The following is an 18,360-nucleotide window of genomic DNA, read 5'->3' on the forward strand; positions in this document are numbered from 1 at the left end:
ACAAAGTTTCAGTGAGTGCATCAACGACAAGCTGCATTCTGCAGGTCAACTGTTCAATTCTTCCAATGATCAGTTCAAGGTTTGTTTACTGAGCGCCGACTGTTTAATAGAAAACTGGTTACATCTTTTAAACAGGCAGGAAGAAAGATTGTTGACACACCGCACACTTCATTATTAATGCGGTTCATCTGTCTTTATATTATATTGTGTACAGACAGCGCACTACTCCACACTCACTCCACTATCTCTTTACTTTCCACACAAAGAGCTGTGCTCAACCAACACAGGGACAACATGGTTCTTATACTTGCAGAAAGCAGAGGTGGTACTGTGAATGCATCATGGGATGTATATGTGAAATGGATGAACAGAGCAGATTTACAGGAGGGCTGCATAATGCATAATAACTAATGTTGGAATATCTTTTTCTTTCTTTGATATAGGAATAAAAAATAGAAGAAAATACAATAAACAATAATTATAATTCCTTATGAACAAAATACGATAGCATGTGGTGCGGTGCGATGTAACTTTCCATTTTTGTGGATTTTGGTGCCCTCTCTGGGCAAAGTGATACATTGTATTCTTTGTGGATTTTATCCTGTGTATGTGTAAGTAATCTTTTTTTTCTCAAAAACATCTAATCTTTCTTTCTTTAACTGTAAAATGTATGACTCATCAAGACTCTTTGTTGTGGAAAATGTAAGAAAGAATATTTCTGTTGCTAGCTGTCTTTCATTTTTCTGACATCTACCCCGCATGAACAGTTTCAGACACAAAAAATTACAGTATAGAAGTAACTCATCCTACAGCTGATTTAAGAGGTCATATAGAGCCATTGGTATTAATTTCAGTCTATTTTATAACCAATAAAATATCCTTCACAGGAGCTCTAAGTTTATCCAATCTTCTAATGCTGATTGTCAGGTTCTCATATTATTATTATTATTATTATTATTATTATTATTATTATTATTATAAAGCACTTATCAAAACAGACGTTAAAAAGTGCTTTACATCATAAAAACCCACGATAAAGAGAACAAAGCATGGGGGGGGGGGGGCGGGGGTATATGGGCTGGCAAGACCAATTTAAGAGGAACAACTGAGAAAAGAGTAAAAGAGAAACTACTAAAGCAATTAAAACAATAAAACAATTAAAATCAGTAAACAAAATAAAATAACGAGTGAATAAAAGTAGATTTAAAATTAATGTAACATTGTGGATAAAACAATATAACAGGAAAGCCTTTCAATAAAGATGTTTTCAGCTGTGATTTAAAAGAAGATACTGATGCAGCTTGCCTGAGATCCTCAGGCAGGTCATTCCACAGTCGTGGAGCCTGCACAGCAAACGCTCAGACACCTTTAGATTTCAACTTTGTGACGGGAACTTTAAGGAGGTTCTTGCCCGGGCTGGTTAGTGTGACAGCAAATCACAGATATATTCGGGGGCAGGCCGTGAAGTGCTTTCAAAGTGATAAGTAAAACCTTAAAATCTATTCTAAAAGCAATGGGCTGCCAGTGTAGGGTCATTAAAACAGGAGTAATGTGCTCTCTCTTCTTGGTTTTAGTTGAAAGTCTTATTAAAAAGAATATTTCTGTTGCTAGCTGTCATTCATTCTTCTGACATCTAACCCGCATGAACAGTTTCAGACACAAAAAATTACAGTATAGAAGTAACTCATCCTACAGCCGATTTAAGAGGTCATATAGAGCCATTGGTATTAATTTCAGTCTATTTTATAACCAATAGAATATCCTTCACATGAGCTTTAATTTTATCCAGTCTTCTCAATGCTGAATGTTTTATTATTATAGGTGAAGTCATCAATACAAGCAGCGAATTAAGATTCTATATAATAATTTTTTAATGTCTCTAACCACTGCCTGAGGGTAGGTGTTAGAAGAAGTGATTAACTTTACACTGCCGAGGCAGCCTGATGCTGGATGAGTTATGCAAGAAAGCAGAATGAGATGTTTGTTACAACCTTACCAACAAATGTGAAGGACAGTGTCAACACAGAGATCAGAAGCCATGCTTTGTCCACATGGAGTGTCAAAATCAACACCGAATGAAAGTTCCTCACAGGAGCTTTAAGAGATGCTTACGTTGGCTGAAGAAGCATCATTGCTAGCTAGGTATACCAGCTATATCTAAATTATGTGTTACTTCATGAAAATGGTGTATCAGTATTCTAGTTTCTTCACATATCAACCAGTGGTGATGCTGACTTGCTGTAAAAAAAAAAAAAGGCAAAAAAGATCAAATGGAGGAGGAAATTAAGAAAAAGATCAACAGCTCATGAGGTCGATGCAGATTTAAAACTTTAAAACTAAAAGTTAAGAAACTTTAGTGATAATTTTAAGTTTTAATTGGTGCATTTGCTTGTGAATAACCCGACTACACCTTTTCATCAAACTAAAATGTTAATTAGTCTCTTCTCATCAGTGTGCATCTTGCCTCATGCATTAATACTAGGTTGAAAAGTGCAGAGACGACCATCTGCTACCCACTACCTAGTCCAAAAACATGTTTTGGTGGTCAAAGCAAAGGCCAACAAGCTGTCAACTAAAGGGTAAAAAGAAACTATTTCCTGTCTGGTTACGAAAAATCTAGCAACTTTGGTTCCAAGAGAAAGTGGGTCAAGAAAAAAACATTCAGGAACAATCTCAGAGGAGAAGTATTTGATGAAATCCAAGCTGCAGACAAGTGGAGGTGGCTTTGGAAATATACAGAGCTTGTGCTAAATCAAGGTCTTCATGGTGCTCTTTTGGACATGTTGTGCTGATTAAACAAACAAGGCACAATCAATTCATCCATTGTTTTACTGTGGATGAATGATTTATTTGCCTATTTCCTGATGGAAGTCTCCACTATTGCTTGACAATTGCTAAAAAGGGACAACAAAGCAACGGGATACCCCACTGAAAACCTGACAAATCTCTCCTGTGACACATACACTTAAGAGGACTCCTTCGTCTGTGAATAACACTTCCAGCAGCAGTCTGCACTCCATGCAACATTAACAGCAGAGTGTCTTGTCAGTCTCATTCCCAGGCTGAGTCTCACAGAGGCAGACTATAGGACAAGGATAAGTGGGTTCCAGGAGGACGGCTCCTGCCAGATTACATAACAGTGGAGGATGAACTCTGGCAAGGGCGTTATGTGAGGAGATATGCCCCTGATGAGTATTTTCTCTGGCACATTCAGAAGAGTTTTCTTTGTTTCTGCAGATCACCCTCAAGCACAACTTTGGTGTCTAAGTCCCATCATTACCAGTCATGGGAAATAAGCAGAGCATCATTGTTGTCGGAAAGTGTCACTGAGTAATTCCACTCAGTTGTACTACAAAGGGATCCTGTCACAAATGTGACTTTGGTGCCATAGATTTTTGGGTCAATTTTCAATGCAGCCAGAAACTCAGCTCTACTTTAATACTTCCTAGGAGAGATTAAGATAAGTATCTCCCTTCCTGTCCTAAATTCAATGAGATGACAACCCCAACTGTGCCCCTGATTCTGACAGGAGAGAAAATCTGGCCAGTGATACGTCTTTCTTAAGCAAACTGGTGCTGAATTTTCAATATGTTTGACCCAGGTCAGACTTAGCTGTGCCTAACCTCAATCCCAGACTTTCGAGCACAGAGAAGAAAACCCTGTTGAATAACCTCACAAAGGATGAGAATAATTAGGATGACTGGAAGTGTTTTCACAAGGCTGCGGTTAGCCTGCGGTCCTTTTCAATATGGCTTTTTCACTCAGAGTCATCCTAGGATACGCTTGTTGATATATGGACACATAAAAATCTGATTTTGCTTGCAGTTTTACTGCGCTGTCAATACCAGAAATGAATGTTGGCACGCTGGCATTGTGTTTAGAATTCTGTATTGTCTGCTTCAAGCCAGGAACAATACATAGACGAGAATGATATACATACTGAGATATTGTGTATATGCTTTTTATGTATACTCTTGGATATTTTTGTAAACATCATCATGAATGGTGGAGGAAATCAGCATATTATGCTGTTAGTTTATGTCTGCAATGGTCAGAGGATTGCAGCTCGGAAGTAGACAGGGCTAGAAGGAATGGGTTTGCTGTACTGATAGTTTTGTTAATGTTTGCTGGTTGCTTTTCTGTCTCTGTCTGAACTTTTGACAATGTTCACTGCAGTACCTTATCATGTCAAAACTTAGAGGTTAAGGAGGAAGTCAGCTACTGAGAAGACAACAAGAAAAGGGGAAATAATCACATATATAACAAATTTCTAGCAAACAAAATGTTAGCTACAATGTGGTTGGTTATAGTGATTGAACAGTAAACAAACAAAAGGAAACTGAGACATTTTTCAAGGTAAAACAATGTTTTTTATCACCCACAAGCTACCTTAAGACAGCTGTTAATGTTATGATTATTATCATTATCAACTGCTACCTGGCTAACTTTTCTGTTAGCTAAGAATTATCAAAGGGTACACCAGTGTTAACGAAATTCTGAAGATAAATGTTCGTCAACGACTCATTTTGAGACAAATGTGACTATGACGAGCTAAAGTGCATCACTGATAATATAAACTCTGACAAAAATATGTTTTGATTTTGATGACAAGACGAAAACTTCAGTGGCCGACCGTCGGACATTCAAAATCTATGTTTTCCCCTGCTGTGCATCTAATCTTAAGAAATGAAAGTGATGCATTCCTGTGACAGGCTGAGTTATTATCTGAGCAGCTCAGTGTAAGCTTGGTCTCAACCTGCAGCAGGTGTGCTTTATGCACCAGCTCTCCTCACCTCCATGCATCTGTCTTATCTTCATTGATTATTTTTACCCACAGTGTGCGTTAGTGACAAAGACACAACCGGGGGACGTTTGTTTGCCGCCATTACTGTAAAAAGCTCTGCATCTAGAGCTTGATTTAATCCAGTTTGGTGAAACATCAGACACCTTCAGAAAGTTTTGATCAACTACTAGTCATCAAAGATGCAGATGCATTTCAGAGTGCCGTGAACTGACTGTCCAGTGCGCCTGTCACTGCAGGTGCATTCAAGGACCGTCGTAAATGTGAAATATAGTCCTTTCATGGCATTTTTCTGAGTCAAGAGAATCAAAATACAGTCACAGTGGTCACATCAAGAATGTTTTTAACACTTGGTATAACCATGTTACCAATATCTGATGGACTACATGAATTATTTAAAGAGTGAAGATGTTTTGGCAAAAAACAAAGTCTAATTTTTTTTGAGTTTCCGCCAAAATTAAGACTGGGGTACACAATCACATTCAGGATCAATTTTAGCTAATAAAAAGTATTAACTAGAAAGCTGTTAAATAGCTGTTTAGATGCCAAATATTTGGAGGGATGTTGGACATATTTCATCAGACAACTGTTAACATTCAACCAAGCAATTATTTCTATTAGCACAGTTTAAGCCTCTCCTATCATAACATGCAGAACTATCAACCAGCTATGAAAGCACTTCGCCACTACCTAGCCACCACTAGTGCAGTTATTCAGTTATACAAAATCACCTGTGGTTGATTGAGTTTGGTAATATCTTGAGGGCATTTAATTGCAAAAAAAACAACAACAAAAATAATAATTGTGTTTACAGTATATGGTGCTAGCATCAAATGTAAGTTGGTGTTCAATCAAGTTTAGTTTGGTTGCTCATTTTGTGGTGTGAGATATTATTCATGGTTTCTAGTGGGGCTAAGTGAGCAGTGTCAGCCTCTCCATGTCACACAGATTTATAGGGAGAATCAGAGAGCACTCCTTTGCCAACTCAAACTCCCCTGCATTGTATTGATCCATCACTGACATGGCTGTAATGCAGGACACTGGTGCTAATGGAGGGTGATAAAGTAACTATAAACCCAGTGCAACTCGCCAGTGGATCACAGTAAAGACTGATAGAAGCAAACAAGAGAGGAGCTGCAGAGGCAACAAAACTAACAAATAGGATTTCTACATTATTTTATGCTCTCTCCATAAACCCAAACAGACCTTTTATGGATTCTTTGTGAGGATGACAGTACGAAAGCATCTCACCACAGAGAGCAACAAATGTAAAGTGAACAATTTGGGGGTCTTTTATGGTCTTCTGAGACTGCGAGCTCAGTGTTCTGTTTGCTTTCCACTCTAGCCTTAAATATGCATGTACTGAAGGCATGGTGGGAGAAAAAATAGTTGGCCTTTCTGTTTGTTTACCGTGTCTCAGGGGGATTTTTGAAAATGGCTGAAGAAAGCTAATTGCCTATTCTGTTACATCTAACCTTTCACATTTGGATGCATGTAACTTCCTGCAATTACACCACATACCATTGGATATGTGATTTTCCCATTAGATTTCAGTAATCTGGTCTCTTTGGAGTAAAAACCTCCAGTTATGGGTAGCACACAAACCCAGCATTATCAAACAATACCTTTCTGTGTAAAGATCTTTTGTTTTTAAATTATGATGTAAGGGTTCAGTAGCTCCCCCCATCAAATACATTACCTGTGAAATAGTACTGTAGTATTTATTGATCGCATGAAGGAATTAAAATTTCAAATTTACTCTCTTGCTACAGGGTCAAGTCTTGCCTGAGGACACCTCGGTCCAGGTTTATCCAGTTGAATGATCCCAAGCTTACCCTCTGGCTGCCTTATATAAATGTCATCACATATTTACTGCTTTTATGACTACAGTCGTTGGAGAGAGCAACGTAAGAGGAAACACCTCCATCATGTACAAAAGACAGTTTAAAGGCAGCCAATGAAACAGCAGAGGCCAATATGTCCTTACAGTATGCGGTGAGTATGCATTGGTCAATCCCAAAAATGCTAGATCCTTCATTTCCTCTTATGTGGCTGAACAGCATTCTGCATTCAAAGCATTTCTCTCTGACATTACGCTTCGGACGGTAACCTCAAAAGCTGTTGCTCTAGTGTTTCAGGTTCAAAGAGACATTAGTTCATATTCCAAGTTAAAACAACAGCTAATGTTAACATACTGCTGCTTCTCTTCTCTTTTGTCATTAGCTAGGGAGTGCCCGAAAAACTTACGTTACACTTACAGATTGATACACAATATAACAGCAAAGGTGTAAATTCCCTGCTAATGCTAACATTAGCTAGCTAACAGAATAATTAATTAGAAAGGTGTGATACAAAACATAACAGGAAAGGTATGAACTTCCCACTAATGTTAAAAGTACCTAGCTAATGCTAAAATTGATGAGAAAGTGGGGACAGGACATATGTAAATTCACCACTAATGCTACCTTTACCTAGCTAACAGTTAAGTAAGTTAGGAAATTGTTGGATGCTAAAACATACTGTTGTCTGACGGAGGCTAATTGGTAATCAGATATGTTGTTTTATACTGGGATATGTCACGTTTCCCTAGTATTTTTTCTACTTTACATACATTTTAAAAAAATATTTTTGGCCTTTTTGCCTCTATTTTATTGGACAGCTGAAGAGAGATAGGAAAGATGGGGAGTAGAGCGCGGGGGTAGCTGTGCAGGAGATGGTCGACTGCCCGGGAATCGAACCGGCGACCCCTGCGACGAGGACTGTAGCCTCTGTATATGGGGCACTAAGACCGCTAGGCCAGCAGCGCCCCTACATTAATTTTTCAGTGAACAATTAATTCAGAATTTATTAAATGAAAGCTAAATAGGGGCACTGTTGGCCTAGCAGTCTAAGCGTACACCCAATGTACAGAGGCCATAGCCCTCGTTGCAGAGGTCGCAGGTTCGATTCCAGCCTCGACCATTCACTGCATGTCCTCCTCCCTCACATTTCCTATCTCTATTCAGCTGTCCTGTCTATTAAAGGCAAAAATGCCCATAAAATATTTTTAAAATATAACTTTAGAAAAAAAAGAAAAGAAAGCTGAATTCATTATTTACAACATGAACCATAGCACTACAATGTTACAACAGCTCTTGAGAGTCCACATCAGAGGGTGACAACAGGGGTAAAGGTCACCATGAGAATAAGGTTAATTAAATGCCCATTTTGCTTAAAGCCCCCATAGTGATGTCTAAAACAGGCTTTCTGATAACAAAGTGCTGTCTGAAGTGCAGGCCAGGACCCTGACGACATCATCAGGGTTATTTCATGCAAGCTTCAGTTCCATTCAGGGACAATAAAGCATTATTAAACTCTTTTGACAAGATCAGTACATGACAAATGAGCTGAATTTAAAGTCTAAAATTGCCCTCTAATTCTAACAATATGTATGACAGCATAATCCTAAAGTAGCATAATTGTTGTGTAAGGACAGATACAGGGTTATTACTCAGGGATAATTACACCACATCAGCAGGTACGTACTGTTTATGTGTCAGGGGACTTGTTCGCAACAGTATCATCACTGCTACAGATGTTTTTTGTTTAGTTTTTTTAGAGGAGGATGACTATGTGTTTTAGTGCTTACACTGAGTAGGATAATGGACAATCAAGTAATTATTCAAAACAGGAAGTGGTGACGTCACGCTGGTTTTATAGTATGTACCAAAAGAAGCAGACAAAGAAAAAAATAATGGAAAATACTGCGTTTGAATAATTTATAAGCTGCATTTTTAACTTTGTGGTGAGCAGGAGTTTCATTTTACAAGAGCTGTAGTTCATCTCAGGGTGTAAGGGTGCTTTCAGTTATCATTGGTTACTGCCATTCATATAGTATTTATGCAACAAAAACCCACGGTGTCCTTGTTCACAGTTCAGCAGAAAGGATCTTGTGTAATAAGCATTTTCATGATATTGAGTGACGGTTGAGGAAGAAACTGCGCTGTCATGGGTCGGATAGAGACGCAGGAGATGCTGTAAAGCTTTGATACAAGACTTATACATTTAGAGTCGTACACACTAAGAAGATGACATCGATTGAGACATATGTTTGCCATAAATAATGCACAGAAACCATATGGGCATGTACAACAGGCATGTATATGAAACAATGGAGTAAGCATGATGGGTCTAGAATCAGTGTATATGCAACCAGCAAAATAATACTTTGAGTTGTATTTACCACTATGGAACTGCGCCAAAATGTTGTTTCTAATAAGATTTGTTGTTAACAAAAGGTACATTTATGCCTCTGTGGCTATGATTATTCGAGGGGATTCACTAGGAATTGATTACAACCCATTTCACAAAGCAAACTGCTCTAATAATAACACCCATCAAAAACACAAAACGTGTTTCCGCCATTGTCCTGCAGCGAAAAATAAAAGAGACTAATGGATTCCAAGGCAAAGCAGTGGTCGGCCGAGGAGACAAGCTGCCATTGTTCGCCATCATTGTTGTTGTGAGGGAAAGTTTGCGCTAGTGCTGCTGGGAAAAAACAGCCACCTAAATCTGACGTCATGACGTGCCACTTCCGACAGCTCGAGCGGGTGGAAAAACGAACGGGTGCGGTGTTGGTTCGCAAGTTCAACCAGCGCGAGCACCAGCCCGGAAATACAACCCGGTTGGTCGAAAAGGGGTATAAGTGTTGCAGCTCTGTGAAGTTTGCTCTTGTTTTGTGTCTGGTTGTGGAGATGAGCTGTCAGCATCTCCGCTCTCTGCTGCACATAGCTGCATTGTGTGGCTTCATCCTGCTGGAGTTCAAATCTGTCCACAAATACTTGTAGATGCTGAGCTCAACGAAGAGCATACACATTTTGTCAGGTTATTTTGGAGTCAGTTCATGACAGATGAGATGCATATTTCACCATTTGTGTATGGCTTATTTCCTGGAGCGAACTAGCAAAGAGCAGAAAATTAAGAAAAAAAAAAACACTCTGTTGTGCATTACATACCCAGACTGTTTACAGGGGTTAAGCCCAAAGAAAGTCTCAGACTGACCTGATTGTTGGAATAATAGTAATGTTTAGGTTGAATTTTTGTCATGATGACCGAAAAAGTTTGAGCCTGAAATACATTAACACAGTAGTGAACTTATTACCAACTGTCAGCAGTCAGTGAAATGTTCACTCTAACTGTTTGTGGATGTTAGCACCAGTGTTTGTGAGTTAGACGTTTTATATAATGAAGTCCATTTGCAAAGAAAGTGGCCAATTTTGCCTTGATTTTAAGCTAAATTGCCCATTTCAATGTATGCAAACAACACTGGTGCACAATGATTTGTTTTGAGTGCATCTTTACGTGTGTGCTTTGAGAATTAGATATCATCTTTTCATCTTTATCTCATAGGTTTAGCAGGCACAAAAGCCCAGCAATCCCTTTTAGAATCAAGCCAAGAGTCTTTTCAGATGAATTTTTTTTGCACAAGTACCTCATACTTTTCCCAGCACGGAACCTGGTTGCACTGCAAAATGATCCCAGCTGTAAAAGCCTCTGATACTCAAACATTGATTGAGCTGTTCTTGAGTGTAGGAATAACATATGAATCCTTAAAACGGCTGCTATCCCTCCCCCCTTTTCTGCGCTCTTATCGATGGTTCTCTTCTCTGGTAGACTTTCTGCAGTGGTAAATGGATGGTTGATATAGATTTCTATTAAGATGGTGTAGCAAATTTTATTTTTCCTCTAAACTGTTCTGTCAGACTCTTTCACAGCATCGTAACATTCAATATGAGGCCCATTTTTTGCTCCATTTAACTCCCAAGATGCTCAGGTTCAGTGTATCTCATGCTTCACACTATCACCACCTGGCAAAAAAGCCATCTTTCCATCCGTCTTTCCTCTCGTCCATCCGTCTCTCACTTCCTCTCCACACTTGACACCTTTGCTCTGTGAACTGACTCGTCTAAATCCATACGTCTATCTGCCCCGCCACCTCTTTTGACCTTCTCTGTTCACTTTCTTGCAGACTTCCCTGTCAATCCGTCTGCCTCTTTGCTGTCTGAAGCCTTGCAAATTGAGTGAACACGAGTGCAGGTCGCTGAAAGAAAGTGACTCGATTCAGGCTTGTCTGATGACCTCTCTCACTTTCAACCTGCTTCTTACCTCCTTATCGACATTTATTTCAGCTGCTACCACAACCCCTCCTCGTTTAATTCCAATCCTGTGCTCCCAACCTCAGCAAATAATTCCATGTATATCTCCCTTCACCCCAATCCTATCATGCTTTCCACTCTCCTTCCTCCGAGGGTTCTGTCACCAATTCTTGACGAGAACTTAGAGAGTATTTGAAGCTCTTTCTCGTAACTACTCACTGGCCCGTTCTCAATTCCCCCTCCACTTCCTGTCCTGACCTTACTGACTTTGCTTTAAATTATCTATCTCTCTTCGCCTTTCACAGATGAGGTCCAGAAACTGATCCACAGTCTTGCCACTTTTCCTGATTGCTATCATCAGTACCTCTCTGACGGCAGAGCGATTACAATCTGCCTTCAAGTCAGGTGAAGTGCTACTGGGGGAGCACATTACACTGATGAAAGTTTACAGGCTCTAAAAAGTTAATCAACATCAATAATATGCTCATAATGTAAAATTTGTAGTAGTTAATCATCAGTTTATACAAGGAAAAAAAGGAAAAGCACAGGTCCTTAAACTATACTGTCAGTCATTTTGTAGTTTGGACCTCATATAAGGTCAGACCCACGTAAAGTTATATATTCCTAATTATAATATATCAGGTAATACTGTATGCAAAGGTGATGATACATTTTGTGGATGCTGTTTTGTTTTTGTTTGTTTTTCTTAGCAAACTGCATCAAATAACTGCCTTCGAATTTGCCTTAAACAACATATTATATTTATGCTTCTATTCTTTAGTGATAGACAAACCTTACTATTCAAAACTGCTGCAGGGAGACACAATAGAACTACTTGCAAATCAATATTGAGAATATCCTATTTTTGGGTTAGCTTGTTGGCTTGCATTAGCTTCATTGATGTATGGCTGTTTGCCAGGCCATACAAATTTAAAGAAATATAAATACATGAACCGAAAGTGCGGTATGTATGTATGTATGTATGTATGTATGTATGTATGTATGTATGTATGTATGTATACATGTATACATGTATACATGTGTATGTATGTGTATGTATGAATATGTGTATGAATATATGTATATATATGTGTAGGTGTGTACTTATGTATATGTGTATATATATATATTTCTATTAAATTATTATCTTTTGTTTATATTTATTATTATTATTGTTTACCTTCTGTGAAGCACTTTGTAACTCTGTTTAGAAAAGTAGTATATAAATAAAGTTTATTATTATCATTAAATGTATATATTTTTTATAATATGTATGCTATACTTTGCATTTACCTCAAGTATACCTATTATAATTTAATTAGTGCTTTTTAAAATGTTGTTATAATCTATTCAACGTCTTTTGAGTTGGATATTTGGTCTTATTAATGGAGCCTCTTAGTTATAGAGTTTCACTTTATCCTTCTCTTATAACTGGAGTGACATGAAACATCTTGAATCTTGGATAGATCTCTTTCAGTGTGTGAAGATTATTTTCTTGACACTATGCCATGGAAACATTTTTAAACAAAAAAGTATACAGGTGACTGAAAGCTGGGTCAAACAAAACCTGTGATTAAAAAAAGGTGGCTCACATAACTTATGAAACGGTCACTCTTTCAACCAACAGAAAAATATAACCTAACACTGCTTTCTCTCAACTCAGGATTATTCAGCTTTAATAGTAAGAGAATCACAGTGTGAAATCACATGAGGTTCAAGGGCGACATTTTTACAGGTAATGAGTACAAGAGGCTACTAAATTTACAATTCAATATTTACAGATTCCAATTATAATGAGATAAAGTAGTCATCCACATAACTTTTTGTAGGAATGGGTAATCAGTTTTGACTTTAAAATACATTTATCTTGTGTTTTTAACGGTGCCTGGTTGTAAGTAGGGATGCAGGGGTTAACCGGTTTCACTATTAACCGCGCTTACAAATGTCACGATTAATCAACCGCAGAGACTCTGCCACACCGTGTTTTTATTGTTAAAAAAATGGGCCGATACACTGTGTTTGGCGCAACCTGCACGGAACGAAAAAAAAGTGACACCTGGTGCGTCAGCTTAATGTGCCGTACCTATCAGGAGCGGGAGTCAGGACCACCATACAGTCTACGCGGGAGACATGAAAGCTGTGCTGCATTAGCGCAACAATGGCAGAGGGATCTAGCAACGAAGTGTTGTATCCACCCAAAAAACGATTGAAGTCAGCAGTGTGGGAGCATTTTGGATTCCATAAGAACGACCAAGGAGTTATACAAGACGACGGAGCACCCGTCTGCAAAACCTGCCGCAAAAAAGTTATGGCGAAAGGATCAAACACATCAAACCTGATACAGCATCTGCGAGATCACCACCCAAGACTTCACGCTTTAATAAAGGTAACGCAATATCTGGTTGATATATCTGCTTGAAATTGTGTTAGTGGCAATTTACTCAATGAAACAGTTAGTTTACAGCAAATTTAATATAAGCGCGTCAATTACAATCCAAAGCGTCAGCTTTTAGTGAAAGGTAAACAAATGCAGCACAGCTGCAAAAAGGTGTGAGGTCTATGGAAGAGAAAAGAGTGCCTAAGAACTTTGGTCTGTGACTTTTTGATGTTGCGTCTCCTATCTGTGTGTATGGAAGCAAATAGGTTACAATATTAAAATGAAAAAGCAAATTTGAAAATTAAATTGCATTAACAGAAATGCTTATTCATTTTCAAATTTGTTTTTTCGTTTTAATATTATCTATTTGCTTCCATATGTGTGAGGTAAATGCTAGGCATTATTTCATTATTTGCAGTCCAATTAATAATATCAGTGTGTGAGAGATGTACTCAATTTCTTTCAAGAATTTATACTCAACTTCAAACAAACCAAAAATGTTAATAGACATTTTCTTTGGCCCCTTTTAAGATTATATCTTTTTTTAAGACTGTTAAAAAAAAGGCATGGTTGACAGTAAATAACAATAACACTTAAGTTAACCCGTATAACTAAATTCTTGAGAGATTGTTGAAGTTCATCTTAGTCTTTTATTAAATGCTTTAAGTACCAAAACAATTCTACTTAACTTCAGACAAACTTATAACATTAATGGAAGCTATTTTCTTGGGATATTTATAAGAATAGTTACATTTTCCAAATAGATGGTAAGAAATAGGCTTGGATGACAGTAAATTACAGAATTCTATTATCAGCATTGGTAAATATACCCCCAAGGGATCTCCAAATTTCATTTTAGTCTCAAATCATACATTCAAAATACTTTAGTTTAAACATTAAAAATCAACTTAAGTAGTTACTGCAAGTCCATTCAGCTCATCTTGGCTCTGATTATTTATTTTCATTTTTCCTATTCACTTTTAGCCAAACACCACCTCTGGTATTGCTGCAGCTGGGGTTAATCAATCTACTGTTGCTGAATCCTTTGCGAAGTGTGTGACTTATGCGCCCTCCTCAAAACAAGCCCAGGATCTGAACAATGCTGTGGCCTATTTCATCTCCAAAGATATGATGCCATTTCAGATAGTGGAAAAACCTGGATTTCTTCATCTAATGAAAAAGGCGGTACCACAGTACAAAGTTCCGTCAAGAAGCTACTTCTCCGCCAACAAAATCCCAGCCATGTACAAAGAGGTACGAGCAAGTGTTGAGGAGCAGCTGGCAGAGGGTGTGTGGTTTGGTGCAACCACAGACCTGTGGACCAGCACTGGTGGTGGAGGAGAACCCTTTATGAGCTGTACAGTCCACTACATCTCTTCGGATTGGAAACTGAAGTGTCACTGTCTTGAGACTCTTTATTTTCCAGAAGATCACACGGCAGAGCATATCACAGAAATGATGGAAAACATGCTCCTGGACTGGAACATAAAGAAAGAGAGTCTGTCCGGAATTACAACCGACAACGCCAGTAACATGAGGAAAGCCTTTGAAACATTTCCCTGTGTTTGGTTTTCTTGTTTTGGTCATAATTTAAATTTGGCCATTTCCAAAGTCCTTAAGATCTCAAGGGTGGAATCTGCCATCAGATCATGCCGGCATTTGGTCCAAGGATTTTCTCGAAGCTGGAAACGGAAACGTGAACTACACAAGAAGCAGGAAGAGTTAAACATCGCTGAACATTCCCTGATACATGATGTGGTCACCAGGTGGGGATCCACATTTGAAATGATTTCCAGGTTCTTGGAGCAGCAGCAGGCAATCTGTGCTGTGCTTGTAGGTAACAGAAGCACCTGGCATCTTATGCCCAAAGACAGTGACATCACTGTCTTGGAGGAAGTGCACAAACTGCTTTGCCCTCTCCATGACTTCACTGACATTCTGGCCTCAGAAAGACAAGTCACACTTTCCGCTCTGCAGCCAGTTTTGGAGCACATCAACAGTGTGATGCTTCAAGATGAAGAGGAAGACAGCGCTCTTACTAAACAGATGAAGCATGTAATTAGAGATGACCTGCTAATGCAGCTGAGATATACAACAGAAATGAAGAATGTGCTGAGCATTTCGAGTTTCATTGATCCCAGGTTCAAGGGAAGCTTTGCTGAGAATCTTGATGACATAGTCAAGGCATGCAGTGATGAAGCAACTGCTCTTACAGCACAAGAACTTCCAGACACAGAACAGCCTCCAGCAGCAATGGCACAGAGCACCAACTCCACCACCACCACCAAAAGGAAAGAGAAGAGCCTGTCTGGGTTGTTACAGAAAATCACCACTGCAAGGAAGAACAGGTCAGCAGCAGCCTCAGAGGGACCACTGCCAACAGCCCTGGAAAAGCTTGATACTGAGATGAGACTGTACCTGTCTCTTCCTGCAATCGATGCTGAAGCGGACCCACTGTCTTGGTGGAAGACACATGTGGAAGAATTTCCAATGCTATCAAAAGTGGCCAGAAAGTACTTGTGCATCCCTGCAACAAGTGTGCCTTCAGAAAGGGTGTTCAGTGCAAGTGGCCATATCCTGTCCCCTCAGCGTTCAAGACTTAGCACTGAAAATGTGAACATGCTCACATTTCTGCACTTTAATATGAACTGAAAGGACTGGATCAAATGTTAGGTATGTGAAAAGGGCCTGCTGCATTTAAGTCCTTGTTTTGTTCAGAAGGGAATATATATTATATTTTTACTGTTACAGTTTTATTTATTATTTGAAAGGCAGCTACACTGTTGAAGTTGAATTATGTTTCCAGGTTATCTGGTTAAGTCCAGCAGTATTTCAGGCAAAACATGTCATCTTGCTTTCTGTTAAAAGCCAAATGTATTTATCCTCACTGAATATTTGCTGTTCAAAATGTTAAGAAAAGCTGTTTCTTGCAAGTGATGTCTATCATCTGGTCTGACACCTACCCCCTTGAAATTGACAATATTTTTGCCATTAGTCTTGTTTGCTTTTGTGGGCCATGAAAAGGCATCAGTATTAGTTTCTTTCTGTTTTACAATCTGTTAAATACTCGTCACAGTGGCTTTAAAGTATTATTTATGCTTCAAAGCATAGCAACAGTTTAAATTAAAAAGCCAACAATCTTTGTTTCACCATCAAAAGGAGAGAAATACATTTTGTTCCTTTTTTTTCATTGAATTATTTCATTACTGTGATATTTTTGTTTCAAATGGTAGCAATAAATAACACGAAAACTTCCAGTGTTATGTCATTTTATACATTAGCGATGTGAAAATATGAAAAGCATAATAATCGGGATAATCGTGAAATCGTGATTATTTCTCTGACAATAATCGTACCATCAAAATTTATAATCGTTGCATCCCTAGTTGTAAGTTGGTACTCCTGACTCACAGTGGCTGAAGTGCATTTAAAAATGTTTCCTAACTACATTACATATCAAAAGAAGAAATGAGTGACAGTTGTTAGAAATATGTTTGTGGCCCTGGAGGAACAAAAGCAGAGACACACAGCACACTGCACAAGACTGTAAGCATGAGAACCATGCTGCTGCATCATGGACACACCGGCATGAAGCTCACAAGGCAGATACTCAATTATCCCAGTTCCTTCTACCACCAGCAGCACCACCACGGCACGATGCTGGTTGATGCTGCTGCCATACAAACAGATCTTTAATGTGACGGTGTCTCACAGAGTGTTAACTTTCAGTGTCCACACCTGCAGCACACATGGTGAAGTGTTGTGTGAGTCGCTGTTGTCGCTATGCTGCTCCTGTCTGAGCGTCTGCAGCATAAATAAATGTAAAAACCCAAACCTCAAATAGTTTGTTAATCAATGCACTTAAAACACACTGCAATTATCAGGTATACATTTCTGTATTTATTTTTGCAATATATATGGAAATATTAAAAGAATATCTGTAATTCAAATAATATGCAAATAGATCACAGTGACTATCAAATGGTATTTTGGCTTGAAATGCCCATCCCTACCTTTTTGGTAGATTATGCTAAAATAAATGTCCTCTATTGCTTGTTGCAGCAGGCCACTTCAGTATTTTGAATTGCCATACATGCAAAATATTCAAGAATGAATGTGCGGGCAGCTAGCTAAACAGGCCTGCTCAACTTCTATGGACTATTTTAGAACCCTTTACTGTCCTACAACTTCAACTAGAGCTACAGCTGATTTGTTTCACTCTGCTCACATTGGAGAAAATAACCAAAACAAAGTTAAAACCAAGCGGCAACCTCCAGTCTTAAAATATAAGGCCCACGCCTTAAGTGCTAAAAACTGCAGTTCATAAAGCGTCCACTAGAGGCTGGCTGCAGAAACACAGGAAACCACATATTAAAAAAAGAAAGATGCTATTTTCAGCAATAATAAACATGTTTACAGCCTGGTTCAGAAAACTTCTCGGTCTGTATAGCTAATTTGTCTCTCTGCACGCTGCAAGGGGTTGATTTGTTTATAACTCGTTATTTTTGAAGATATTAAACTTAGGAGTTAGGCTAAATAAGGGCATGGCTGACTTGATTGACAGGCTGGTACCCTGTAGCTGTTAAGTAAAGGCTAAAGGCCCACCTCTTTTCCTCACACTAGCTCTGACGAAGTTAGGTTGTGTTCAGCATTTCCAATATGGCACCCGCCGACCATCGGCTTCATAACAGCGCTTCAGGAACAGATGGTTAACGTCACGGATACAGTCTATGGTTAAAACATATTAAAAACTGGAACTTTGCTGGATAATATTGATAACTGTTTTTCTTTATGAAGCGCATTGGATTAATTTGTTGTTTGATGAACAGCGTGGTATCTCAAAACTTCATTCATTATAATGAGGCCTTATTAACATCACAAAGGATGGCATCAGAAATCAACATACAGATGAGTCAAGTCACAACCTTTGAACATTGTAGCTTTGTAAAGGTGGAACTCTTCTCGTGGCTGTTGCATTACATTGCATTAGGTGTTTATGTTCTGCAAGAGTGATGAAAGAAATCATCTCTCAGTTTAATTTAAGTACA

General features: G+C 38.6%; 2 protein-coding genes across 2 annotated transcripts in view; one reads left to right on the forward strand and one right to left on the reverse strand.

Moving 5' to 3' along the window:
• Positions 1 to 18,360, reverse strand: part of nrg3b (neuregulin 3b) — a 554,663-nt gene that overhangs the window by 105,743 nt on the left and 430,560 nt on the right. The window lies entirely within an intron of this gene.
• Positions 12,877 to 16,678, forward strand: LOC117830416 (zinc finger BED domain-containing protein 1-like). The gene is made up of 2 exons (XM_034708524.1): positions 12,877 to 13,321; positions 14,297 to 16,678. The coding sequence occupies exons 1-2, from the start codon at positions 13,094 to 13,096 to the stop codon at positions 15,962 to 15,964; spliced, it is 1,896 nt and encodes a 631-aa protein (XP_034564415.1). The 5' UTR covers positions 12,877 to 13,093; the 3' UTR covers positions 15,965 to 16,678.

Source organism: Notolabrus celidotus, chromosome 18 (genome assembly GCF_009762535.1).
Source record: "Notolabrus celidotus isolate fNotCel1 chromosome 18, fNotCel1.pri, whole genome shotgun sequence".
Classification (NCBI taxonomy): domain Eukaryota; kingdom Metazoa; phylum Chordata; class Actinopteri; order Labriformes; family Labridae; genus Notolabrus; species Notolabrus celidotus.